At 49.1% G+C, this 26,553-nt stretch overlaps 1 protein-coding gene across 1 annotated transcript; it reads left to right on the top strand.

Moving 5' to 3' along the window:
* The first annotated feature begins 18,298 nt into the window (after positions 1 to 18,298).
* Positions 18,299 to 26,452, top strand: AMZ2 (archaelysin family metallopeptidase 2). Its single transcript, XM_022589810.2, has 9 exons — positions 18,299 to 18,323; positions 18,776 to 18,864; positions 19,155 to 19,244; positions 19,786 to 20,068; positions 20,383 to 20,556; positions 20,661 to 20,789; positions 23,295 to 23,458; positions 24,776 to 24,952; positions 26,203 to 26,452. The coding sequence occupies exons 4-9, from the start codon at positions 19,786 to 19,788 to the stop codon at positions 26,356 to 26,358; spliced, it is 1,083 nt and encodes a 360-aa protein (XP_022445518.1). The 5' UTR covers positions 18,299 to 18,323; positions 18,776 to 18,864; positions 19,155 to 19,244; the 3' UTR covers positions 26,359 to 26,452.
* Positions 26,453 to 26,553: the final 101 nt, after the last annotated feature.

Raw genomic sequence — 26,553 nt, 5'->3', positions numbered from 1 at the left:
GCCCCTGGAATACAGCATCGCAGCTAGAGGAAGGGGTATCTGTCGAACACTGTCACCTACACTTCCCGAGCATCCATTTTCCGAGTCCACCAAGATGACAAAGGGCTCAGACAAGGGTTCCATACAAAGTAACTCTTCAGGGCAGAGGGTTAAGCTTCTGTGCTGGCCCCAAGGATACAGAGGGAAGTTATGTCCAGAGTGAACATTTATACTGAGTGGAGGAGTGTGTTGATTTATCTTTTCCCCATGAAGGTACATGATAGGAAAACAAAAAACAAAGTCTTTTTAAAAGTCGATCATTCTTTTGTAATTAAGTCCACGGCTGCTTTAGACTTGGGGCTTGATTTTCCTCCCCTGTCAAACGTGGAAGAAGAGAGACTTAACTCATAAGATGCCACGAGGTCAAACACCACTGACCTCGGGAGAGGAAAAGTAGAGTTGTTTTCTTTTTCTATTATTCTCCATGGAAAATCCCAGTGCTTGTCGACTTGGAGATTCAAATCACTGGTTTCATTTAAGGCCAGAATGAGCATATCGAGACTTTATCCCGAAAGGAAGAGCGTCACAGCACCCAGGGCTCAGCGGTACTGATGAAATTCCACATTCGAGCTGGCGTTGTCCAGGCTGCCCTCGCATTTCTGCAGCGGTGACAGTTTGGGGGAAGATGCTATAAATCAGTGTAAAGGCGGATGACGTTCCAGACCAAGGGTGGATGCCCAACTTTGTGGCAATAATGAGCGTCAGCGTAACACAGGTGCACCGGACAGCATAGCCCTCTCCAAAGCGCATGAAACAGAATCATGTTCAAACCCCTGTCCAACATTCAAGGCGTCAACCTCCCTCTCCAGCCAGCCTGCCCTTCCAGTTTCCTTCGCACCAGCTGAACTAGGTAGCTGTTTTCCCCACGTCTCGCCTCTCTGGTTCTCTTGGCCATGGGCCAAGTCCTGCTCACCCTTTAAGGCCTCGCTCTGAGGAGGATGGCGGGATGACTACCACCCCGAGGCTGGAGCAGTTTCTTCCTCTGTGTGCACCTCCCATCCTACCCCTCTCCCAGGGCACTTACTGTAGAGTGATTTACGTTCACGTCTTAATGCTTCTGCTCGACGGTGACACGAATCCGACATTGTTACACAGATGCTTGTGCTAAGCTCCCCGTGTGCCCGGCTGACACGTCTGACTGTTCCCAAGAGGCACCAACACAGGGTCTCCTCCTTAGGAAACTCACAGTCCAGTTGTGACGGGAGCCTGAGTGGAACCAGCCCGAGGAGGGGTGGAGAGAACGTGTCCCTACTGTGTGGACAAGTGACCCTTGAGTGCACGGTCACTAACTTAAGGAGTTTAAGATTAGACCAGTTATCTGGGAAATAAGGAGCTTGAGCTCAATGGTTTCCACATTCTTTACTACTTTCAGATTCTTGAAAGCCTTCTAGAATATTCCCACTTGCAACAAAAATTGTTAATAGCGTAATATAGTATTATAGTCTATAATACAAAATTCTGGGAATTCCCTGGTGACCCAGTGGTTAGGACTCGGGGCTTTCACTGTCGAGGGCGCAGGTTCAATCCCCGGTCGGGGAACTAAGATCCCGCAAACCGCTCGGCGAGGCCAAAAATAATAATGATAATACAAAATTCCTATGATAAGGTCTTCAAATTTTCCTGAAAAAAAAAAGTAAAGAGAGGGACTTTATGGGAAAAATTTTAAGTACATGTCTTTGAGGACCCTAAGGGGAACTCAGTAGGTTTTTGGGAAAGTGACCCCCCCCAGTGTGTTGTTATTTTTTTCCTGCACTCTTTTCCTCATGGGGAATGTCCTTGTAACAGGCCATAGATATTCAAGAGTGTGCTGTTAGTCTTTCTGAGGTGTTGAAAGTCTGGATCTGATAGCCTCCAAAACTCACTGGAGCGTTCAGATATGTGAAGGTCAGATTCATTCATTTTATGGTCATTATCTTAGTTCAGCCTGCTATAAAAAGTACCATAGACTGAGTGGCTTACAAACCACAGAAATACATTTCTTAGAGCTTGGGAGGCTGGGGGTCAGAGACCAGGGTTTGAGCAGAATCAGATTCCAGGGAGAGCCCTCCTCTGGTTTGCAGACTTATCCTCACTTAGCTGGCCTCTTCCAAGGGCACTAATCCATTCATCAGGGCTCCACCCTCATGACCTAATCACCTCCCGAAGGTCTCACCTCCAAATACCATCACATGGGGATTAGGGCTCTGACAAATGAACTTGGAGGGGATGTAAATATTCAGTCCATAACAGTCATCATCAGGATTGCTTTCAATCCAGCTTGGTTTCTGCCTTTTTTTCCCTCTAAGAAGGACCTGTTTTTTGTTTGTTTTCAGTGATCAGTGCAGGGATAAGAATCCAGCAGCTCCTGAGTATCTTCTGTCTAACACCTTTTTTTGGTATAAACTTTCTCCATATAATACCAAAAACTTGGTAAAAAGAAAAATAATCTCCCCAATCTTACTAGGCTATCACAGCCACTGTAAATAATTTTAATGGTTCTGTCTAGTCAGTTTTCCCTATATATGATTCATTAACATGTCATTATCTTAAGTCTCAATGATAACTGTTTTATTTTTTATTTTTAAAAAATTTTATTTATTTATTTATTTTTGGCTGCGTTGGGTCTTTGTTGCTGGCGTGGGCTTTCTATAGTTGCGGTGAGCGGGGGCTACTCTTCGTTGCGGTGCGCGGGCTTCTCATCGCGGTGGCTTCTCTTGTTGTGGAGCGTGGGCTCTAGGCGCGCAGGCTTCAGTAGTTGTGGCACGCAGGCTTCAGCAGTTGTGGTGCACGGGCTTAGTTGCTCCGTGACACGTGGGATCTTCCCGGACCAGGGCTCGAACCCGTGTCCCCTGCATTGGTGGGGAAAGGTGGGGAGTTTGAGGTCTCAGAGCCCCCCAGCAGGAGAGCAGCCCAGAACAGATAAGGCAGATTGGGGAGGATGCTGTGATCCAGGAGATTAGGACACTGGGACCTGGATGCCTCAAAGGAGTTAGGAAGATGGAAAAGAAAACCTGTGTTTAAACTGTGCTCAGAGCCAGGGCTCTATGGGGAGAGCAGGAGCTGACTTGTTTTCTCTCTCCTGCACTGCAGACAACCTGCCCTCAAAAACTCACAGCCCAGGTACAGCGGGGGTTGGGCTGTGTAGTGAAGCTGAGAACCCAGGCACTCTGGGAAGACAGTTTCTAGGGGAAACACATCCTGCATCCCAAACACCCAGCTTATAAATGATCTTCTGGATCCTGTCCTACTTGCAAACCAAGGCTTGATTTGCCTGTAATGGGCCAGCTCCGGCAGTGCCAAGGGAGAGAGGCCATTAGCAGAAATGAGAAGCAAACTAAAATCTTTTAGTCCATTAGGTTAAAAGGGGATTTTTCTAACTTTTATTATTTATGATTTGTGACTTCAGTTACTGTTTCCCGGAACAAACAAAATGTTACAGTTCTACTTCAACTTGCTGGAGCGAATAGATGCTTATCATCAATCACACTGCAAATTGCGAAGCAGTCCGTCACCACGGCCTTTGGTGCTGTGGCCTCTTTCTGTAGTTCTTTGATGTCTTGTCAGGCAAGTTATTTTCTGAGCCTCAGATAGTTTCCAAAAAGCTGCCACAATCTGTGTGTATGTGTGTGTGCGTGCGCATGCACGCATATATATACACACAAATGTGTGTCTATATCTATCTATCTTGCAAATGAACATAGTAAACTCAGTGAAATGAGCAAACGCAGACTTTGATTTTTACTTTAAGAACGTCACTCCCTGAAAAATAGGAATTGGGGTCCCAAGGATCTCCTGTGGGTGGCATTGAGGACTCCGTGGGTGGGAGCTAAGAAAGTGAACAGGAGGGGAGGAAGAAAGGCCGGGTCCAGTGACCTCAGGACCCCTGGAGGATGCCGTGATCCCACTCCCACCCTGGCCACCCCACCCACTGCCCCGGCCTCTGCTGAAGACGGTCACACAGTCTCCGTGCTGGAGCTGCATCTGAAATTTACAGTTTTTCTTTCACGTTCCCCTTTTTCAGTCTCCAAGAAGGTGGGGGGGGGGGAGGGGATGAATGAGACACAAACGAAAGAGGAAGTGTCTCAGCACTAAGGAGACATCCAACACCCCACTCGACCAGTGACCTCGGTGGAAATACTGAGGACATCCTCTGTGTCCTCTTAGACCTTCTGGGAGCGAGGGCAGCTGCTGCCCAGAAGCAACCAGCTTCCTCCTGGCCAGGTCATCGGGGTCACCTGCCTGGAGGTAGAAGAAACTCTGGGGGAGGGTGCGTGGGGCATTGGGGCCGGATGTGCCCGAGGCGGGGAGGCCTCCTGGCCCCCGTGTGACCCTCAAGGATTCTTCCCTACGAGCTGCAATCCACTGAGCTCCCGACGTGGGGAAACCAGGCTGTGCCCATGGAGGTGCCATCCGAGGGGGACCATGAGTCCAGCTCGCTCTCCAAGTCAGACAGCTGCCCCCCCGCCATGAGGGCAGCTGGTGCTACCTTAGGGACAGAGGAGGACTGACAGCCTCTGAGGGAGAGGACAGATGTGAAGATGGAGGGCAAAGGCTGGTGCAGAGGAAACAGGAAAGAGGGCATCGCCAGGGTGATGCTTGAGTGGTGAGAAAGCACACATTTCTTACGCCATGTAAAAATACATTTCTACTGGAGTCCACGTAACGAAAGACAGTGGTGAGACGTGCTTAGAATAGAAACATTCGAAAGGACAGGAGAGTACACAAAGGAAGAAAATCACTCCTGGTTCTGCCCAGAAATAACCTGGGTGAACATTGGCTGAAGCTTCAGACGTTTTCGTGCTGTGCATTTTTCAACATAATTGCAATCATCCGGGACCTCCAAACTGGTACAGACTGGCTTTTCAATCCATTTCTTTCTTTTCCCAGAAAGAACTCTCTGCCTCTGAGGATGTGTATCACAGCATTGTTTATAATCCGGAAAACCTGAAAAGCCAATGTTCATCGTTAGTGTTTCAGTCAAGCAGTTATAATCTCCCAGTAAAATAGAATGCAGTCATTAAAAAGATTGATCTCATGCTGGGATTCACATAGAAGGATGTTGCGAAGATCTGGCTGAATTTTTTAAAAAGTTTTCAAAACGGTATATATCACTTGAGCCCATTCATATAAAAACGTGGGTGTCTGTGTGTGTAAGGATGTTTGCCAAAATTTTAATAATGGTTCTCTCCAGAAGGAGGGCTGTCTGGCTGTTTACTTTATATATTTCTTGGACCATTCACATATTTTTTGCAAGGAACATTTACTAGTTTTATGTTTTTTAAAACTATTCATTTTGAGAAAAAAAATTAGGTAAATCTATACTTACTGATATCAAATATATCCACTATAAAGTGAGTGAGGGAATTCCCTGGTGGTCTAGTGGTTAGGACTCGGGGCTCTCACTGCCATGGGCCTAGGTTCAATCCCTGGTCAGGGAACAGAGATCCCACAAGCCATGCGGCACAGCCAATAAATAAATAAATAAATAAATAAATAAATAAATAAATAAAAGTGAGTGAAAGGAGATAGAAAACCTATACACAATACGGTACCATTTTGGTATTTAACATTTCTATACACAAATTGGCATATTTTATATATATAATCTGCGAGTACAAAAATATATACATTACAAAGGTTAAGTATGAAATTTACATATCCACTTTACACGTATATAAAAGCAAGTTGTTGGTTTTTTTTAAATAAATTTATTTATTTTTGGCTGCATTGGGTCTTCGTTGCAGTGCGCAGGCTTCTCATTGCGGTGGCTTCTCCTTGCGGAGCACAGGTTCTAGGCGCACGGTCTCATTAGCTGTGGCTCGCGGGCTCTAGAGCGCAGGCTCGGTAGTTGTGGCGCACAGGCTTAGTTGTTCCGTGGCATGTGGGATCTTCCCAGACCAGGGCCCTAACCCGTGTCCCCTGCATTGGCAGGTGGATTCTTAACCCCTGTGCCACCAGGGAAATTCCTAAAAGCAAGTTTAAAAACTTGTTATGGTGGGTGCTTTTTTATAAAATCATGACACTGTGTTATATCTTAAACAATAACGATATTTCCGTTGTGAGGGTGGGCAGCATTTCAGGCTGAGTCTTGGAGGAGGACTGGCCAGTGCAGGACAGTCCGGAGTGAGGGAACAGCACGTCCCCAAGGAAGGCACAAAGTCACAACAAAGCGGGTGCATTTGTCAGCCTATCGCCCCTGGCATCTGAAACCACAGAGCGCTCCCTCCTTCTGAAATTTCCTCCTGGCTTTTCTGGGTCACTGTCTTCTCTGGGCTGCAGTGGCTCCAGTCAACCATACAGGCACTTGGGGCCCTGAGGGAATGAGGCACTGGACAGTGGCCTTGGTTGTGTCGGGCGGAGACTCTGTAGAGAGCACAAGGATTCAACCGACCTCATTCATAATATCCTGGAGGCTCAGGCCTGGGCACCACGGGAGAGAGAACCTAGAATCTGGGTCAGTGGACTTGGGCTCAAGGTGAGACATCCCTGCCTCCCCGCCATGGCCTGTCTCAGATGAAATACACTACCTCTCTGAACCTCAGTGTCATTATCCATAAAATGGGACAATAAGAACCTTACCCCATAGGGTTGCTGAGAAGGTAGTATCCAAAGAAGCTGATTCCAGGAAGGACAGACAGCCTGAAAAAACCCCAAAGGCCAAAACGCCAAGCCCTGACATTTCAACAGGTCAGGTTTTACTAAAAAACCCACGCTCACGAAAAGTCCTTGTGATACATTCTCGTGGTCAGACGTGTCAGTCACAGGTTCTAATTATGGAAACTCTCTGACAAAACAGCCTGTTGACATGAGTCACCGGGTGGTTTAAGTCTCAAGGCCAAGGTCTCTCCTAAGAATGGGTTGCAGACATGTACATTCTCGGGAAAAGACAGCAGTGGTTTGTAATCATTTTCATCCAGGAGGATGAATTTACAGTCCAGAAAGTAACAGCCTTCTGAAACACCAGGTGGTGAATATAAAGTCCCAGGGTCTCCGTCCTCTGACTTTCCTGAATTTCCTTCTCTCGTATTTGCTTCCGTTTGGAGTCCTTTCTTTTACGTACACACCTCTGTTGATTCAGGATCCGGCCTGGTAACCTGGGTAAATTACTTCAAATGGCAGTTCGAATAAGTTCAGTCCACTTGTAAAGCACAAATGGGAGAAGAGTCTACTTAAAGTAGGGGACTCCACGAAGGGACCTCAGAAAGGAATAGGCTTCGGTCGATGGGCCTAGGTGGGAAAGGGCGTGAGAACGTCACTTTCTCTCAAGGGCGAAAATTTCTCCTTCCTAAATGTTTGCATTTCCTCTCTGGAAGCTTCTTGAGCTTGTTTTCCGAATTGTCATGATGTTGGATCACACTGAAGGCTCTTCTCTGCAGGATTCTGTAGCCTGGCTGTTAGAAGCACAGACGTAGAAGATTCCCCAAGATCTGGCTGAATTTTCTTTTAAAGTTTCAAACAGTGTGTGTGTATATATATATATATATATATATATATATATATATATATACACACACACATATATATAACTTGAGCTTACTTATGTAAAAACGTGGGTGTACCTGTGTTTCAAGAAGTTGTTTGCCAAAAAAGAAGCAGACTCACAGGTCTAGAGAACAAACTAGTGGTTTCCAGTGGGCTCTGGGAGGAGGGGCAATATAAGGGTGGGGGAGTGAGAGATGCAGCCTATTGGGTGTAAGACAGGCTCAAGGATGTATGCACAACACGGGGAGTATAGCCAATATTTTGTAATAACTGTAAATGGAAAGACCTTTCAAAATTGTATAAAAAATTTTGAAAATTGTCCTAAAAACATGTTGGCCAGAATGTTAATAATGGTTAATAACCATGGGAAGCAGCCACGGGTTTAAGTCCCAGCTGTACCCCTTGTGAGGGGTTACGAAACCTCTCTATTTCTTTGTCTCTGAAGCTGGATAGAGAGTTAGTGTGACGATTAGGGGGCATAAAGGAGGCACTCCGTCAATGCTGCCCTTGGACCTTGAAGAAACGGATGCTGCCCTCGGCTGTAGCAGAGACCCAGAAAACAGAGGGCACTAGTTGAAGTAAAACACGACTTACTGACATTGGATGTCCCATGGGGGTGACCCGGCGCGTGGAGAATGGATCAGAGTCAAGTTCACAGAGAGAATGGGGCGGAAAAAAAACCAATGTCATTTAGCTGCCTCCCTCAGAGGTCATAGTTCCCAGGTCAGCATGTTCACTCCCCACGAGGCACAAGAAGCCAAATTCTAACAATTCTTCCTGGGAAACCCGGGGAATCCATTGGACAACCCCAGTGGCCCCTGCCACCCAGAGACATGAGGGATCAGAGCCGCCCCGGACCTCAAAGTTGATTCTCCTGGACAAACTTGGAGACAGTGACCAAAGCTTGTCTCTTTGACCCTCCACTTTCTGACTGGCCCATTCCTAAGCTATGTTACAAGAGAAGGTTTAAAGTGGTTTTGTCAGTATGCTTCTCTTGTATTCTCCAGTTACATCGTCTTGCTGAAGGACCCAACGCTGACTTCTTAAGGTGATGACTTTGCTCGAATCTGCACGTGTTAGTTTCATACGTTAACTCTCCAGGTAGGGTTGCCAGATACGAGACAGGGTTCCCAGTTACATTTGAATTTCAGATCAACAACGAATAATTTTTCATGTATGAGTATGTCCCAAATATTGGATGGGACGTACTCAGACTAAAAGATTATTTGTTGCTGCTCTGAAATTCTAATGAGCTGGGCATCCTGTCTTTTTCTTTGCTGTATATATCTGGCAACTCCCTGTCCATGGGAGATCTTATTTCCTTCCACCCAAGTACTAGCCAGGCCCGACCCTGCTTAGCTTCTGAGATCAGAAGAGCTTGGGCTGGGCATATTCAGGGTGGTATGGCTGTAGGCAATCCTACAGCATATGCTGTGGGCATATGCCTGGAGAAAACCATAATTCAAGAAGATGCATGCACCCCAGTGTTCAATGTAGCCCTATTTACCATAGCCACGACATGGAAGCAACCTAATGTCCATCGACACATGAAAAATAAAGAAGATGTGGTAATACATACAACGGAATACTATGCAGCCATGAAAAAGAATGAAATAATGGCATTTGCGGCAACATGGGTGGACCTAGAGATTGTCATACTAAGTGAAGTAAGTCAGACAGAGAAAGACAAACATCACGTGATATCACTTATATGTGGACTCTAAAACAAAGATATAAAAGAACTTATTTACAAAACAGAAGCAGACTCACAGACACAGAAAACAAACACATGGTTATGGAAGGGGAAGTGGGGGGATAAATCAGAAGCTTGGGATTAACAGATACGCAGATAATAATAGATTGTTATTATCTATATATAAAATAGATAATCAACAAGGACCTACTGTATAGCACAGAGAACTCTGCTCAATATTTTGTAATAACCTGTATGGAAAAAGAATCTGAAAAAGAATGGATACATGTATATTTATAACTGATTCACTTTGCTGTACACGTGAAACTAGCACAACATTGTCAATCAACTATACCCCAATATAAAATAAAAATTAAAAATAAAACAAACAAATAAAAATCTTATTTCCCTGTTTCCAAATTCTTGGAGGGGGTGACCTCGGAGGTGCTTCTATAACATATACACAGTCCTGGAAAGGTAAGCATGGTCATTCTTTATGCGCAAAGACACATTTCCACACAAACAGCAAGTATCTCCCCATGCAAGGCACGGCTTTGCTGGGTGGCTCCAGGAAAGAAGAGGCTGGTAGATCACAGTCTTTGCCGTCAGGGAGCTCGCAGAGCAGACCATAGTGCAATTAACCGCAAAAACCAGAGCAGATCACAAGAGCCCTGCGGAGGTCTCCACGCCTTCCCAGTTCAGGGGAGAGAACATGGCATTGGCTTGATGGGGCCATATGGAGAAAGGCTCCTTGTTGGGGTGGCATTTAGATGCTCCTCGATGTCACTGAGTGGAGGGAGTGACTTAAATGCATGCAAAGTCGAGGGAGAACTTCATGCATACTTGGTGGCTTCTTTGGGCAGAATGTAGATGACATCAAGAGACAAAGAAGGGGAAGTAAGTCTGGAAAGAGGAGGTGAGGTTCAAGAACCACAGAAAAGAAGCCAACAAAGAACCCAGAGTCACCCCAACTTTTTGTGCGTATACTCTTCAAATAAGGAAGTATTCCCAAATGTTCTCTTGGGAGAGGAGGAGGTGGGGGCTTACCTAGTCCTTCGAGGAGAAGGTTTCATCCCATTGAGAGTGAGTTCCTTTCACAAAAGGTTGCTTCTGTGGGTGAACTCATTCCTGGGGTCCAGCGAAAGGTATGAGAGAGAATCAGGTCTGGCCAAGTGACGTCTAAGCAAAGGTGGCCGTGGAAGACCACATGGATATCGCTTGCTTGACAGATTAGATACAGTCCAGAGAAGCTGTCCAGGAAATGAATTTCTGAAAAGTAAATTTATTTCCCAATTTTTCAATTAAAAAATGAGCGTCCTGGGCTCTCAAACCTAATTTGCTCATTTCTTATGTCACCTTTAATTTAGCAAGTGTGTGAGCTAAAAACCCTGGTGAGACTCAGTTTTCTCATCTGTAAAATGGGAGTGTGGCCCAGATCACTACGTTTTCCTCCAATTGACCCAAAAGAAAGCCCTTGGTGAGGGAGGGGTTGGCAGGATAACAGTCCCGCTCAGAGGGCCCCAGGGCACCTGCAGTTCCCTTAGTCCCTTCTTGATAAGACAATGTAGATGAAGCAAGTCCTAGGAGCAAGCCAGCCCACAGGAAGTGTACTGAGGGGGAGAACAGCCCTCCATCGCAGAGGAGTTAGGAGGCACCTGGAAAGATAAGGCACGTAGAATGCTTGTGACAGTGAACATACAGGCCTGCAGTGGGGCACACCTCCCGGTATTCATGGCCTCTTGATGTGCAAGGTACCCATCCTTGAACCTGGGCTGCTTCAAGCAATAGAACGGGACAGGGGTGACTGTACTGGCTCTAGGCCAACATCTTAAGGAAGCTCGGGGGATTCTGCTTTTGCTCTCTTGGGAGGCCTGAGCTACCACATAGCCTGCACCCTGTATCCTGTTGGAGAGGCCACGTGGAGAGGGAGAGGCCCTGGGCTCCGTGGAGAGCCGAGGACCCAGCTGGACGTTTGTCCCTGTTACAGGCCACACTGCCACCCCTCCCATGTCCCCACCCACCTCCACTTCTGGGTCACCTGACACGGGAGCGGAGACAACACGTCAGACGTTCCACCCAGACAGAGACCAGCCACCCAGTGGCCTTGTTTAAATTCTCGACCCACAGATTTGTGAGCAAATAGCATCGCCGCTATTTTCAGCTCTGATGTTTTGGGTACAGCACTGGGTCATGAAATCCCACACTCACGGGAAAGGTACACCATCCCCCCAAAAAAATATGTCAGGAATCTGTGCTGTCCAGCTGGTTGGGTTTCTCAGGGTCAAAAGAAAGGATGTGTACAGTTTAAACCACAGGCAGGGGCACTTCCTATTGGGGACCAAACAGGAGTTCCCTGAGGACCGCAGGTTCCTGGGCTCTGGGCTGGGAATGGGTGACAGCCCCCGGGGGGGGTGGTTCTCAGCTCTCGCTCAGCAGCCCTGGGCTGAGGGACCCGCCCCGGCTTTGTTCAGCCCTCGCTGTGCTCCCCCAGAGAGGCAAGGACACGGGGAGCTGTGTTCTGGGGAGGTTTGGTGGGGACCAAGTCGGGGGGCCCTCACCTCCTGGGAAGCAGCAAGAATGAAAAGAGATAGGAGGCGGGGAGGGGGAGGGGGAGGGGGGGAACCACCCTATTCAACAGCAGAGGCAGCTCTGGGGGCTCCTTCAGTCACCCCAGGACAGGAAGCAGGACGGAGAGTGGCAGGAGGGGACCCACCCGGATGGGGCCTACATTCAGGGTCTGGACTGGGGGCCAGGGCTTCCCGGGCAGGGGCAAGCCTGGGGCTCTGAAAGCAGCTTACACTTCCACGGGGTCAGGAAGGGGCAGGGTGCTCTGCACCCAGGGACGCCCCCGAAGGTGCAGAAACAGGAGCATGCTGCCTGGGACAGGAGAACAGGTGAAAAACAAGCAGGCCAGGCCAAGGTGGCATAGGGACCAGACTGCGATGGAAGGCTGGGCCTGGGTCTGGCCCATCACTGACTGTCCAGCAGCTAGCACGCAAGAGATGCTCAATAGATGTTTGCTGAATAGAGGCACAGAGAAAGGATGGGGGATTGTCCTCGGGAAGAACCTGACCAGGATGAGCAGCTGTGGTAGGAGGGCGTCTCCCGGGCCACGGGGTCTGGTCCAGCCTGGGCATCACATCGCCAGGTGACATGGGCAAGTTGCCGCCTCTCTGCAGGGCTCAGCTCTGTGTCCGTGAATCAAAGGTGTTAGGGGAGAAGTCTCCCCTGTGCTCAGGGACTTGGTGTCTCTGAGATCTGGTGACTAATGTCGAGTGTGGATAGGGTGGTGTCAGGAAGGGAAGGAGATGGGAGGATCAAAGACAGTCCTGAGGAGGGGCATGGAGAAAATAAGGCAGCTGTCAGCAGAAACCGGAAGTCAGAAGGGAGAGCTGGGCTGGGGGGGAAAGATGACATGTTTACCGTTAGGGAAGTTTAAAGGGGACAAGGGCACATCTTCAAATGGGCAGTGGAGGCAAAAAAATCACAGCCAACTAGAACATTCTCTCCATGGCCCCCCAAAAGACAGCCAAGGGCTTCCCTGGTGGCGCAGTGGTTGAGAGTCCGCCTGCCGATGCAGGGGACACGGGTTCGTGCCCCGGTCCGGGAAGATCCCACATGCCGCGGAGCGGCTGGGCCCGTGAGCCATGGCCGCTGAGCCTGCGCGTCCGGAGCCTGTGCTCTGCAACGGGAGAGGCCACAACAGTGAGAGGCCCGCGTACCGCAAAACAACAACAACAAAAAAAACAACAAAAAAAAACCCAACAAAAAAAAGACAGCCAAGTCCTAATCCCCCCAAACTGTGAAGGTTACCTAACGTGGAAGAAAGGTCCTTGCAGATGTGATTAAGTAAAGGTCTTGAGATGGGAGATATGCTGGATTATCGGGTAGGTCCTGAATGCCCTCATGTGTGTTCTCTCTTTTTTTTTTTTTTTTGGCTGTGCTGGGTCTTTGCGGCCAGCAGGGGCTACTCTTCGTTGCGGTGTGCGGGCTTCTCATTGCCGTGGCTTCTCTTGTTGTGGAGCACGGGCACTAGGTGCGTGGGCTTCAGTAGTTGTGGCTCGTGGGCTCAGTAGTTGTGGCACACGGGCTTAGTTGCTCCGCGGCATGTGGGATCTTCCCGGACCAGGGCTCGAACCCGTGTCCCCTGCATTGGCAGGCGGATTCTTAACCACTGCACCATCAGGGAAGCCCCATGTGTGTTCTTATAACAGGGAGGCGGAGGGAGATTTGACACCCAGAGGAGAAGGTGATGTGAAGACAGAGCAGAGAGAGATTTGAAGATGCTGGCCTTGAAGATTGAGGGATGCCGGCCACAAGCCGAGGAACGACGGCCGCCCCCAGGAGCTGGAAGAGGCAAAGAGCAGATTCACCCCTGCAGCTGCCAGAGGGGGTGTAGCCGAGAGACAGTGTTTTCAGACACCCAGCCTCCAGGACTCTGAGACGAAAGACTTCTGTTGCTTTAAGCCACCAAGACTTTGCGGTAATTTCTACCAGCAGCCACAGGAAATGAATACACTGGGCGTCCCCTCAATCACGGACTCTTAACTCACCGCCAGGTCCCTCACCTGGGCCCCAGGTTAAGTGCTCTGGGTATGTTATCTCTCACCCCTCTGAAGAGCCTGTGAGGCAGGGACTGTTAGAATCCCCACTTCCCAAAGGAGGAAGATGAGGCACAGAGGTCGGACAACCCTTCAGAGGTCGCAGAGCTGGCGAGTGACAGAGCTATACAGAGGTGGGTAACTCCAGGGGTGACCCTCTTAACCACTGCGCCGGCCTCTGTCCCAGCTGAACACATGCTCCTAAACATGACACCCACACAAGCTTGCAGGTCCTGGTGATGGAAGTGGTACCTTCTTCTTTCAGTGCCCTAAGTTATAAAGCTACTACGTATCACAACTGCACGTAGAGCTTGTTAGTCCCGTAATGGGGCTTTGAGCATCTATGTCCTGAGACATGTCACAGGGCAACAACCTGGGACCCTAAGAGGCGGTGGCTTGTTCACCGCCTTAAAGCTGGTCCCTGAAGTTAGAGCCAGAGTCAGAAGCTAATTCAGAATGTTCCCACCCTATATTTTAGGAGCAAATTAAGCAGCTGAAATGTGAAAAGAAATGCCGGCTTGGTTACACGACCCTCGCTATCTAAGGCAGACCAAAGACCATGCTCCAGAACAAAGATCTGAAGTCAAACACACTCTCCTGACACACGTGTTCTGGGCACGTGAGGTGTGATGCTTGCCGCCCCCCAGAAGGTGCAAGGGAAGTGGGACTGGGCACTTCCCGGATGACTCATTGCACGGGGTGGGGGGCGCCTGCCAAAAATGGGCCCATCCACTGGCTGACTGATGGCCCATCAGGGTGCCCTCCTACTGGGCGAGCAATTGGATTAACCAGAGCAGCTCCCTGGAGTGAATTGGAGAATGTGGAGAGGATTAACGAGAGACAGACAGACAGACAGACGAGACAGAGCAACCAATCTCCAGAGCTACACTGCAACCGGAAACTTGCCCGGAAGAGGCGTGCATACCCTCACTTCCCACCCCTAAGGCAGCCTCAGCGACTCTCCATTCTTCTGGGTGGATCGAGCCTCCCGGGTAGCTCACAGGGCACAAAACAGAGGCAAACTGACACAATTAGCAGTATTCACCCCAGTTTTTGTTTTGCATGTTTGCATTCAGATGTGTACGTCTTTTTTCTTTTTTTGGCCATGCCACGTAGCTTGCGGGAGTTCCCTGACCAGGGATTGAACCCAGGCCCTCAGCGGTGAAAGCTCGGAGTCCTAACCACCAGACTGCCAGACAATTCCCAGATGGCTACATCTTTAATTCCTTTTTGAGGTGATACTCTTTTTTTAAAATTTATTTTATTGACGTTTAGTTGATTTACAATGTTGTGTTAATTTCTGCTGTACAGCAAAGTGATTCAGTTATACATATATGTTATATATTTTTTCATATTTTTTTCCATGGTGGTTTATCACAGGATATTGAATATAGTTCCCTGGGCTCCACAGTCAGACCTTGTTGTTTATCCATCCTCTAGATAATAGTTTGCATCCAGTAATCCCAAACTCCCAGTCCGTCCCTCCTCCACCCTCCTCCCCCTTGGAGGGGATAGTCTTATAAAATGCCTTCCTGAATTAATGTTGCTGCCTGTCACCCTAGCGAACCCACCTGGGCAAGTCAGATTTGCAAGGGCGTCCTCTCTACTGAGACAGGTCCCAGGAGGGCCCTTAACGGAACCAGCTTCAGGCAGAGACCACACTGTGTTCCTCTTTTTTCACGCTCTAGGGGCCAAAATGAGATGGGGCAACCTGGGACCCCGTTTTTTCTATACACTCTTGTCTGCATTAAAAATGTTCGAAAAATGAATGTTAAACCCTTCACCCGTGGAGGAATGTTTAGTATATGCCTGAACACAATGCTAACTTGAAAAAATACCTATTTTGTGCTTGCCCATAGTAAAAATAGAGCTGAACTCTATAGGTCATTGGTCACTGATGTAGTACGGGTTTATACCTGTGTGCGCAGCTGATCGCAAGATCGGGGTGCGCGTGTACTGTGCTCATGGGTCCCATTCATATAAGGCTGAACTTCACGAACGGCACCCTCCTCCCCCCCACCCGCCAGTATCGACAGGACTCCTCTCTCAGGGGACCTTGAGCTCAGGTGTCACCTTCTGGTGACAAAAACGGCATCACAGACCGAGAATTTTTTTTTTTTTTTTGCGGTACGCGGGCCTCTCACTGCTGTGGCCTCTCCCGTTGCGGAGCACAGGCTCCGGACGCACAGGCTCAGTGGCCATGGCTCACGGGCCCAGCCGCTCTGCAGCATGTGGGATCTTCCCGCACCGGGGCACGAACCCGTGTCCCCTGCATCGGCAGGCGGACTCTCAACCGCTGCGCCACCAGGGAAACCCACAATTCTTTTATTTTAAAGAATCGATTTTATTTACTTTTGGTTGTGTTGGGTCTTCGTTGCTGCGCACGGGCTTTCTCTAGTTGCGGTGAGCAGGGTCTACTCTTCATTGGGATGCGTGCGCTTCTCATTGCGGTGGCTTCTCTTGTTGTGGAGCATGGGCTCTAGGCGTGTGGGCTTCAGTAGTTGTAGCACGTGGGCTCAGTAGTTGTGGCACACGGGCTCTAGAGCGCAGACTCAGTACTTGTGGCACACAGGCTGTTGCTCTCCGGCATGTGGGATCTTCCCGGACCAGGGCTCGAACCCGTGTCCCCTACATTGGAAGGTGAATTCTTAACCACTGTGCCACCAGGGAAGTCCCAAGCTTGCAATTCTTTCAAAATACAGTTGACCCTTGAACAACATGGGCCATTAGTAGCACCGACCCCTTGCAGTCAGAAAATCTGCTTGTAACTTTTCAGTCAACCCTCTGTATCCTCAGCTTCACATCCATGGATTCAACCAACCGAGGATCTTGTAGCACTGCCGTTATGTATTTAGTGAAAAAAATCTGTGCAGAGGTGGATCTCTGCAGTTCAAACCCCTGTTGTTCAAGGGTCAACTGTAAACAGTTTTGTCACTTGATCGATAAGAAAAAAGTATTGGAATGGTTTTCCTTTTATTTTGAGTAAAGTTGAGCCCTTTTATGTTGATGGATCATTCAAAGTACCTGTTCTTTGCTCGTTTTCATGTCATGATGTCCATCTCCTTAAAGTCATTTAAAAATCCTTCATCTGCCATATACTTTGCATTTCTTTACCCCGTTCTGCAGTCTTCTAATCTTGTTACAAATTTTCTTTTTAATTTTCTTTTTATTATTTATTATTATTATTTTTTAATTTATTTATTTATTTTTGGCTGTGTTGGGTCTTCGTGTCTGTGCGAGGGCTTTCTCTAGTTGCGGCAAGTGGGGGCCACTCTTCATCACGGTGCGCGGGCGTCTCACTATCGCGGCCTCTCTCGTTGCGGAGCATAGGCTCCAGACGCGCCGGCTCAGTAGTTGTGGCTCATGGGCCTAGTTGCTCCGCGGCATGTGGGATCTTCCCAGACCAGGGCTTGAACCCGTGTCCCTTGCATTGGCAGAGCAGATTCTCAACCACTGCGCCACCAGGGAAGCCCACAAATTTTCTTTTTGGACAACTTGGATGATTCTAAACATGAGAACCTCTTCCAGAGGTTGCTTTGCAGCAGTAGGACAGGGGCTTAGAATGAAAAACAGGACTTAGGAGTATCTTTGAGTTAAGGCTGGGAGGGCAGGAGTCATGTCTGGGGCTGGCTCAGGGGGAGCTGGGCGTCCCTTTAGGTGAGGTCGTGAATAAGGGTTTGAGGAAACAGGATTACAAAGGGCCAGGTAGGTGTTCCCCAGGTTCCTTCCTAGGAAGCCGTCAGGACAGAGGGGCTGGTGAGCGCGGTGCGAACTTGGGGAAGAATGACAGGAGCTGGACAGAAAGGAGCGAGTGGGAGGCGGGGGCTTGTTCGGAGGCCGCCAGTGGGCGCATACCCGCGCCGGGCCGTGAGTCCACCTGCGGCCGCCGCGGACTCGCTTCCGCGCCGGTGGACTTTGTCACGCCGAGGGCTCTACTCACACCCACGGCCAGCCGAGCACGTGCACGAGCAGCTAACCCTGCGGCGCGGGCGCGGCCGGGGAGCGGCGCCCCGGAGAGCGGCGCCCCGGGAGGCCAGGGCGGAAAGGCCGAGCGCGGGGCTGATCTCAGCGCCTCGTGGCCCCCTCGTGACCGCGCTTCGCCCGAGAACCTGGGGCCACGGCAGCCACTAGGACTCGGGCCCCGAGCCCTCGAGACTGCCTCGCGCAGCCGGGCGGGGCGTGGAGCGCGGAGCGCAGCGTGGGGCGCAGCGTGGGGCGCGTGGGCGGGGCGTAGAGCGCGGCGTGGGCGGGGCCGTGACAGGGCGTCAAGGGGCGTGGGCGGGGTGCGTGGGCGGGGCGTGGAGCGCGACGGCCAGACGTGGAGCGCGACGGCGGAGCGTGGAGCGCAGCGGGGGCGGGGCATGGTGCGCGGGGCCGTGACAGGGCGTCAGGGGCGGGGCACAACGGTGCGTGCGTGCTACGGTGGGGCGTGGCGTGGCGCGAGGGGGCGGGGCACGGCGTCCGGCACAGGGCACGGCGCAGGGCACGGGGCGGGCGGCGTCGACGCCCGGCGGGATGACGGTGATGGGGTGAGGGTGATGGGGTGAGGGTGGCGGGGCCGGGCTGGAGCCTCCGGGCTGGGGCCTCCTGGCCGGGCGGCCGGCTGGTAGAGGATAAGGACGGTCGCGGTCGGTGGGCAGGGAGGAAGATGTGGGAGGAGCAGCCGTGGCGGAAGCGGGGAGGACGGCGGGGGCGGGAGTATCTCGGGAGAGCCAGGCCAGGCTTCCTTGGGTGGAAAAGACGAAGCGACAGTCCCCGGGGATCCCCCAGGCCGCCCCCTACCGGGCCGGCTCGCGCTGGCGCGGGGACGAGCCCAAGGAGCGAGTTGCTATGGACACCCGGCCAGGGTGGCCGTCCGCTTCCGGTCCCAGCGCGCCGGCAGCTCTCGGGCCCCCATCCCCCGAAGTGACCCCCATCCTCCCCCGAAGTGACCCCCACCTGGGAGGCCTCCTGACCTTTGACACCGCCTTTTTACCGTTAGGGTGAAGGCACCACGCGCTCCCGCCCAGGCCCAGACATGCCGGTCCTTGTGAGGCAGAAACTTGAGAGGGAGCCGTCCTCTCCCTGAAGGTGGGTAGAACGACAGGACGTTGTCCTGGGGGAGAAGTCGCATTTCGGCCCATTGTGGAGCAGTGAGGACGAGCCTCTGCTCATAGGAGAGCTTTGAGAAGACAGAGCTTCGTTTGGGGGATTTCTTCCACACGCTGGAACGCCGGAGTTCAGATGTCCAGCCAGGACAGCCATTCGCTTAAACTTGCCCATCAATTGCCTATCATTAAACTGGAGGAAATGTAGATAATTAGAAAATATGGTAGTTCCAGACAGTGACGTCCAGTTTTTTCCTTTCCTCCCTCACAAAGCCTCGCGGTGGAACAGCTGTCTGACCCGTTCAAAGGGAAGGATGAAATCTCTGCGCAGGCACGCGATGTGAATGGAAGAGGCCTGTCACTGTGAGTCTGGCTTTTAGTCACCTGGTGTCTTCCTCAGGGTGACACGACCCGGAGACGATGAACTTCAGTGGCTGAGATATATTATTAGCCTGCAGTTAAGTTACAGAAACGGCAAGATTTACATTAGTTCTCTTTCCATTCGGTCGTGAACATCTTTGGGTCACACTGGAAAGGATGAGTATTTTTCATGTGGCCCTAATGAGTCAGTTCACAATATTATTACCCAAATGTTAGAAGAAAATGGGAAATCCGGTCACGTCTTAGGGTTACCACTAGTTTTTATAATAGGAGCAGGTTCCCTAAGAGATGGAGAAATGAATATCATGGTTGTCTTTTCACTCTTTCAGAGACCCTCCCCAAGAAATTGATTAGAAATGGGCAAAGCAAACAGTAATTTGGAGTGATCACTCCAAGGCATTAGCAATCAATCAGTCATTCCGTGCCAGGGAGAAATAAAAGATGTCTGTGGAGGATGTACATAGATTAGAGTCAGCAGTATGGATATGCATTTTATATGTGACTACTTGTGTCTTTCTGGTAGATGCAAACAGTACGGCACTCTGAGCACACACTAAAGACAGCTCTCATCTCAAAGAACCCAGCGCTTGTGTCACAGTACGAGAAGTTAGATGCTGGGGAAAAGCGTCTGATGGACGAAGCCTTCCGGCCAGACAGTGATCTCTTTGGACCCATTACTTTGCATTCGCAGTCAGACTGGATAACCTCCCATCCTGAGGCTCCCCAAGACTTTGAAGAGTTTTTCAGTGATCCTTACAGAAAGATACCTTCTCCACAGAAGCACAGTATTTATGTACAGTGCATTGGTATATATTGGATTTGGTTTGGTTTTGCAATGGTGCTGTGGCCAGGGGTAGTTTGGGGTGTCGATCTCATTTAAGCGAGCAGTTTTTATAATCATTTTTGACATTCATTCCCAAGGTGGAAGTTTTGTAGCCAAACTGCCTTAAAAGAGGATGTTTTGTTTCTTTCTAATTCGTATTCACCTCAGTGAACGATAAAGGTGTATTGAAAATTTACAGTTGGTTTGTGTCTAATTCCAAATTTCTAATTGTAGACTGAGGTAAAGGCTATTTTAATCATCTCATAGTCTGTCTTTAAATTTTCTTCCATGCTATAGGATTGCTAGGAAACACCAGAAGTATCAGTGAAGAATATGTGAAATGGCTCAAGGGCTACTGTGAAGCATTTTTCTATGGCTTGACAGTAAAACTCCTAGAACCAGTTCCTGTCTCTGCAACGAGGTGCTCCTTTAGAATCAATGATAACACGCAGAACCTACAGATTCATGCAGGTGAATTAAACAGCTTTACACTTTGAATTGAGCTATATATATACGTGTGTGTGTGTGTGTGTGTGTTGTATATATATATCACACGTGTGTTTCTTTTTAAATAGGGCAGATCCTGAAGTTCTTAAAAAAGAAGAAACCTGAAGATGCTTTTTGTGTTGTGGGAATAACAATGATCGATCTTTACCCAAGAGACTCCTGGAATTTTGTCTTTGGACAGGCCTCTTTGACAGATGGTATTCCTTTTTGACATTGTTGCTACCGAAGACTGTACAGTATCTCTGGTGCGGCACCTGCCGTAAAGGGAAGGGTGCTGCTGATAGACCCCTTTGATCTGGGTTTCTCCACAGGTTGGCCATTCAGCGCCTGTGTGACCTGGAAGCTAATAATACCTATTTCACAGTGTCATTTTGAGATTATTTACATAAGAGTGCTGATCTGTAAAAAGTGTGTACATATGCCTGGCACATATATAGGCATTCAGCACAACAGGTGGTGAATGTAGGTAATTCAGTGGCAAGGTGAATTAAATAAGGATATTTGAATTGTCATTATGTAAGTGAAAGTCTTGCTGATCGTTTTTCAGCTCTTTTAGTAGTCTTCTTGCACAGATGAGGCAGCTGTAGACTGATTTACAAGTGTGCTTCATATCCAGTGTCTCAGGACATTTTGTTATTTTATTTATGGTCAGTTTCAGTCTTTGACTTGAAGTAAAATAACCTTTGACTCATTGCGAGCCCTGCTTGATAGCACTGGGGGTGGGGAAGGACCCAGAAACAGATCATACTTTGGCCTATTTTGGTTTTCTTTTTGCCTTCTCCCCACCCCTCCGTTTTTGCTCTTATTTTTCTCCCCTTTTCCCCCAGGATCTAAAACAGATTTCAAGGGGAAAAGTCCAGTAAACTGAGGGGCATGATGGTGCATTAGCACTAGTTCTAGGTATGGGGAGCAAGTACCAGGGCCCGTACGAGTACAGAGGATATAGACTGGCTGTTCCATCAGCCCCAGGGTTTGTTGGGGTGGGAGCTCTCGCTAACAAACGTTTCTTCCTATTAGAGACACACCTCTCCTCCCAGTTCATTAGAGGTGGGGGCCTAGGGTGCTGTGGAGCCTCTTCTTCCCTCCCAGCCCTTCATCCTCACTCTCCATTTACATTCTTGCAGCGCCAGCTCCCCCTGCCCCCATGACCTTACTAACTAACCCACTCTCTCAGAGACCTGCGTCACTGCTGTCCCCCTGAGCTTTTGTACGAGCTTTCTATCAGAAATGAATTTGTATGAGCTAAGTCTTTATTTTCCCTTTTATTATTAACCTGATAGAGATAGAACCATTAAAAAAATTTAAACAATGTATTTATCTAGATATTGTTAACTAATCTATCTTATGCATTTGAGGAGGTCAGGAAGCACTCCCCCCAAATGTTTCTATTTCTTTTTTTTTTCTCAGTAAGTTTCTTAAATCAAATTGTGTGATGTAAGAGAAGATGTAGTAGGAGAGCAGGGTTGATCTGCTGTGCAGTGAGACGGTATCCTACTACAAGTGACTTCATTCTCTCCAAGTTTATAAAGATTGGTATTTTAAAATTGAGAAATATTTAATTACCAAAGGAAATAATCTGTTGGTAGGATTATTAGAAGAAAAAAATGTTCTTGCTGAAGGTATTATAGTGAAATATACCCACACTTGTTTGGTCAGAGGAGGTCACTTGTGATGTGAGTAGGTTTAGTTTTTTCTTAACTTCCAGAATGCCCTCTTCCCCTAAATCTCAAATACCAAGGTGGAGTGAGGTGCATTCTTTTTGAATCAAATTAGGTTGGACAAACTTACTACGAATTCACTTCCTTAACACAAATGTTCCTTACTACTTTCGAAGAGCAACTGAAGGAGGCATACGTGAAAGCAACAGTGTAAACAAGTGGAATCATAAAGCAGTCGGTCCCCTTTAGAACGAGTGGTGCGTCAGTCTGTCCTCTGTGCAGAGATGGTTGAAACTAGCCTAGATGTCACAGGAAGTCAGTTACAGGGGTTTGTTCTGGTCACCGGCACAGCTGCAGAGAGAGTTGTGCTGAGTTTACAGCGGGGAGGACAGGAGAGGTTCTTCTCTCTGAAGGCAGGGTCCAAACATGGTCACCAAGGCAGTGGGGCAGTGGCCGGATGTCTTCCTGTATAGCAGGGCACGAGGGCAGGACGGGACCCTCAGTGACATGCACGGCACCGAGACCTGTTTACTGTGATCTTCCAGAGTGAGGTCATGAGCCTGCGGTTCATTCACTCTGTCGCTCCTTTTGGAGTACTTTATTTGGGCTATTTAAGAAAATGACTTCTTTTTTTATTCTTATTTTGCCACTTGGCTTGTGGGATGTTAGTTCCCCAACTAGGAATTGAACCCGGGCCCACGGCAGTGAAAGCACAGAGTCCTAACCACTGTACCGCCAGGGAATTCCCCCCAAAATGACTTCTTTTGTGGGGAAAAAAACTTCGTGGAACTTAAAATTTCTCAAGAATTTGACGTCAAGATCATTAAGTTTTACAGAGCAGAGCAGGTTGGTTAGCAGAAGATTCTGATCGGGAAATCTGGGGCAGAAGTCTCCTTTGTCCGGGTGAACCTTAGCCAAGCTTACTGGGGCTGCGGGCACTCACTAGGACAGACGGGCACTCCCCAGCCAGGTGCCCAGGCGGGCTCTTTTTCAGTCTTCAGGAATCTTCCTCTTATTCCGTCATTGCTTGTCTTCTTTTCCTAGGTGTGGGGATATTCAGCTTTGCCAGGTACGGCAGTGATTTTTACAGCTCCCACTACGAAGGCAAACTGAAGAAGCTGCAGAAGAAGTCTTCAAGTGACTACTCGGTTTTTGATAATTATTACGTTCCTGAAGTGACTAGTGTTTTGCTGCTTCGGTCCTGTAAGGTGAGCTGTTCAGACAATCTACCAGGAGTGTTTCTTTAAGAGATCTTGATCCCCTGCATTTATATATCCACAGTCCTTAAGGTAGTTTTATAAATAACTTTGTCTCATTTGTATACTTTTGGTGGATACTGCTTGACTGAAGTTATCAGTAAAACCGGAATGTAAATGGTACCTTCGTACTGAAATGTACAGTATCTGTGACGGTTTTTTGTCCTGTTAGTGACACGCGGCCTTGGCTGTACCCGTCTCCTGACCATTAGCTTAATTCCAGAATTCTGGGCAGGTAGGGACACCGTGCTCGTCAAGTCGGGCTAACTCCCGGGGGCCTGCGGGACCCCTGTGCTCTAGCTCCTGGCAGGGAACGGGCCTTCCCCTTGGGCTCCGGGCTGCCTGCTGCAGCTGCTGGTTCTGCTGCTGGTTCCTCGTGTCTCCCCCTGCCCTGCTCTGTGGGAAGCCTGTCTCCTCGTCTCCCCCTTTCTTCATAGCCAGACAGGCTTTTCTGCTTTCACCACTGCTGTGTGTCGGGGGTAGAGAATGACACCTGATGGAATGACGGGTTCAGAGTACAGCCGACCCTTAAGCGACATGGCTTTAAACTGCATGGGTCCACTTATGTGCAGTGTTCCTCACTGGTGCCATAGGTACTGCCCTACCGCAAGGGCCCGCGGAACTGCGGATGCAGAGGGCTGACTGTAAAGCCAGAGCAGGTTCTTGACTGCACGGGGGTCGGTGCCCCACCCCCCCTTGTTCAAGGGTCAGCTCTACGTGCCCTGCATTGATCTGCTTGTTAACATGCAGGTCAAGCTGCTCCCCTGCTGCCCACCAGCTCGGCATCTCTGGGGGAAGGGCCTCGGAATCTGCATGCTAGCCAGCATCCCACTGGTGCAGAGCAGTGGTCTCAACCAGGGGTGATTTTGCCACCCAGGGAATATTTGGCCGTGTCTGGAGACATTTCTGGTTGTCACAGCGGGGGAGGAGATGCTACTGGCATCTAGTGGGTGGAGGCCAGGGCTGCTCAACACCCTACAGCGCACAAGACACCCCACCCCGACCCCGTCAAGGAATGATCCTGTCCAACATGTGAGTGGTGTCGGGGTGGAGAAACCCTGGGCGGGGGAGTACTGAAGCCCAGAGAGGAAGGCAGTAAGACATTCAGGGAAATGAGGGACTAAGTCTTGGGGCAGATTGAGGTTTTGGTGGTGATGGTAAGGGAGCTCATTCCTGTGAATTGGTTTCTTGGAAGAGCATGCAAAGAAGGGGGTGTACCTTGTTGCTGATGACCGTGGCGCTGTAAGCCTCCATGTGAATGTCTTGCAGACTTTAACCCATGAGATTGGACATATCTTTGGACTTCGGCACTGCCAGTGGCTCGCATGCCTGATGCAAGGCTCCAACCACTTGGAAGAAGCTGACCAGCGTCCCCTCGACCTTTGCCCCATCTGTTTACGCAAGTTGCAGAGTGCTGTCGGCTTCCACCTTAAAGACAGATACAAAGTAAGTGGGGGAAGCCATAAAGGGGGAAGTGGTTATTTAAGTAGCAAACTACCATTTTCTATTAGGCCCTTCTCTGGAGGTGATTTCAGAGGAAATTAGTGCAAAGGTAAGCAGGAAGCTGTGGGTTTAAAAAAAGTGCAAAGAAATATCTTCCTTAAAAACTTTGACTTGCCTCACACTTAGAATTCAATGAGAAATGGTGGAAGAGGTTTCTGTGTCTCCCGTTCATTTAGGGCCAGAGAGCTTGACTTTGCAGAGCAGAATAAATATTGATAAGTGAGGGAAAGTTCATGTTTAAAAACTATGAAGGGACTTGCCTGGTAGTGCAGTGGTTAAGAATCCGCCTGCCGGTGCAGGGGACATGGGTTCCAGCCCTGGCCCGGGAAGATCCCACATGCCGCGGAGCAACTAAGCCCGTGTGCCACAACTACTGAGCCTGTGCTCTAGAGCCCGCGAGCCACAACTGCTGAGCCCACGTGCCACAACTACTGAAGCCCGCGCACCTAGAGCCCATGCTCCGCAACAAGGGAAGCCACCGCGATGAGAAGCCCATGCACCACAATGAAGAGTAGCCCCCGCTCGCAGCAACTAGAGAAAGCCTGCGCACAGCAATGAAGACCCAACACAGCCAAAGATAAATAAATAAATAAATAATAATAAATTTACATTAAAAACCCCCCAAAACTATGAATATGTGGAAGCGATTTATCTTTCCACATATGGGACAAGGGTATGATATTCATTAGGAGGAAGGCATGATTTTAAGAAGGAGGGAAAGTATCTAATCTCGATGTGCAAGTGAATGTGTGTCTGCAAACATAGCGACTGCAATCCCTGTCTACACGTGTGTCTTCACATATGTATATCTGGCATGCCTGTGTGTACACTTAACAGGTGTATACGTATCCCCGTCAGATTGCAACCACGGTATAATAATGCCTTGTGGAACACTTAGCAAGTTGAGAAAAGAAAATAATTATCCTCCCACCTTCAAAAAACTGTGAGGACTCAGTGTAATTCTTCTCTTCTGTGCATCCTCATGACTGTCCTGTGTGCTCGCAGCTGGCGTGTTTCTGGTGCATGCCCTTTGACAAGCATGGTCTCACTTTCGTGACCATCTTTATCAAATGGAACATCTCCGTGGGGTAGCATAAGTCACCGATGTAGATAACTTGATTTGGAAGCTAATGTTTTTCTCTTGCCTAAGTCTGTTTTGCTGGGATTTGTTAAAAGATGAATCTGTTTTCAAGGCGCTGGTGAGGTGGGTTGGTGCTGAGTCCATTGACACACCTACAGCTACTCCAGAGCATAGTCGTGCGGATCCTCTGAGTTTGCCAAAACCTGTGGAAGCCTTTAAAGAATGGAAAGAGTGGATAACAAAATGCCTTGCTGTTCTCCAGAAGTAAGAGCCTTCAGATAGGAGTAATTAAAATAAACACTTGCACATCATGCTTTCGTTTGGGTGGAGCTGTACTGCATTGGAATAAACGGTTACACTGATTCTGCACTGTGTCAGAGTAACAGTGGGATTTTTTTCAAAGCACTGGAACTTGGAACTTCGAACTGGGGCTCATTTACAATGATAACAATTCGAAATGCTT

This window comes from Delphinapterus leucas, chromosome 19 (assembly GCF_059928025.1).
Source record: "Delphinapterus leucas isolate spDelLeu-1000000601 "Yukka" chromosome 19, BTC_Dleu_Yukka2, whole genome shotgun sequence".
Lineage (NCBI taxonomy): Eukaryota > Metazoa > Chordata > Mammalia > Artiodactyla > Monodontidae > Delphinapterus > Delphinapterus leucas.
This window is presented reverse-complemented; position numbering and strand designations above follow the sequence as displayed.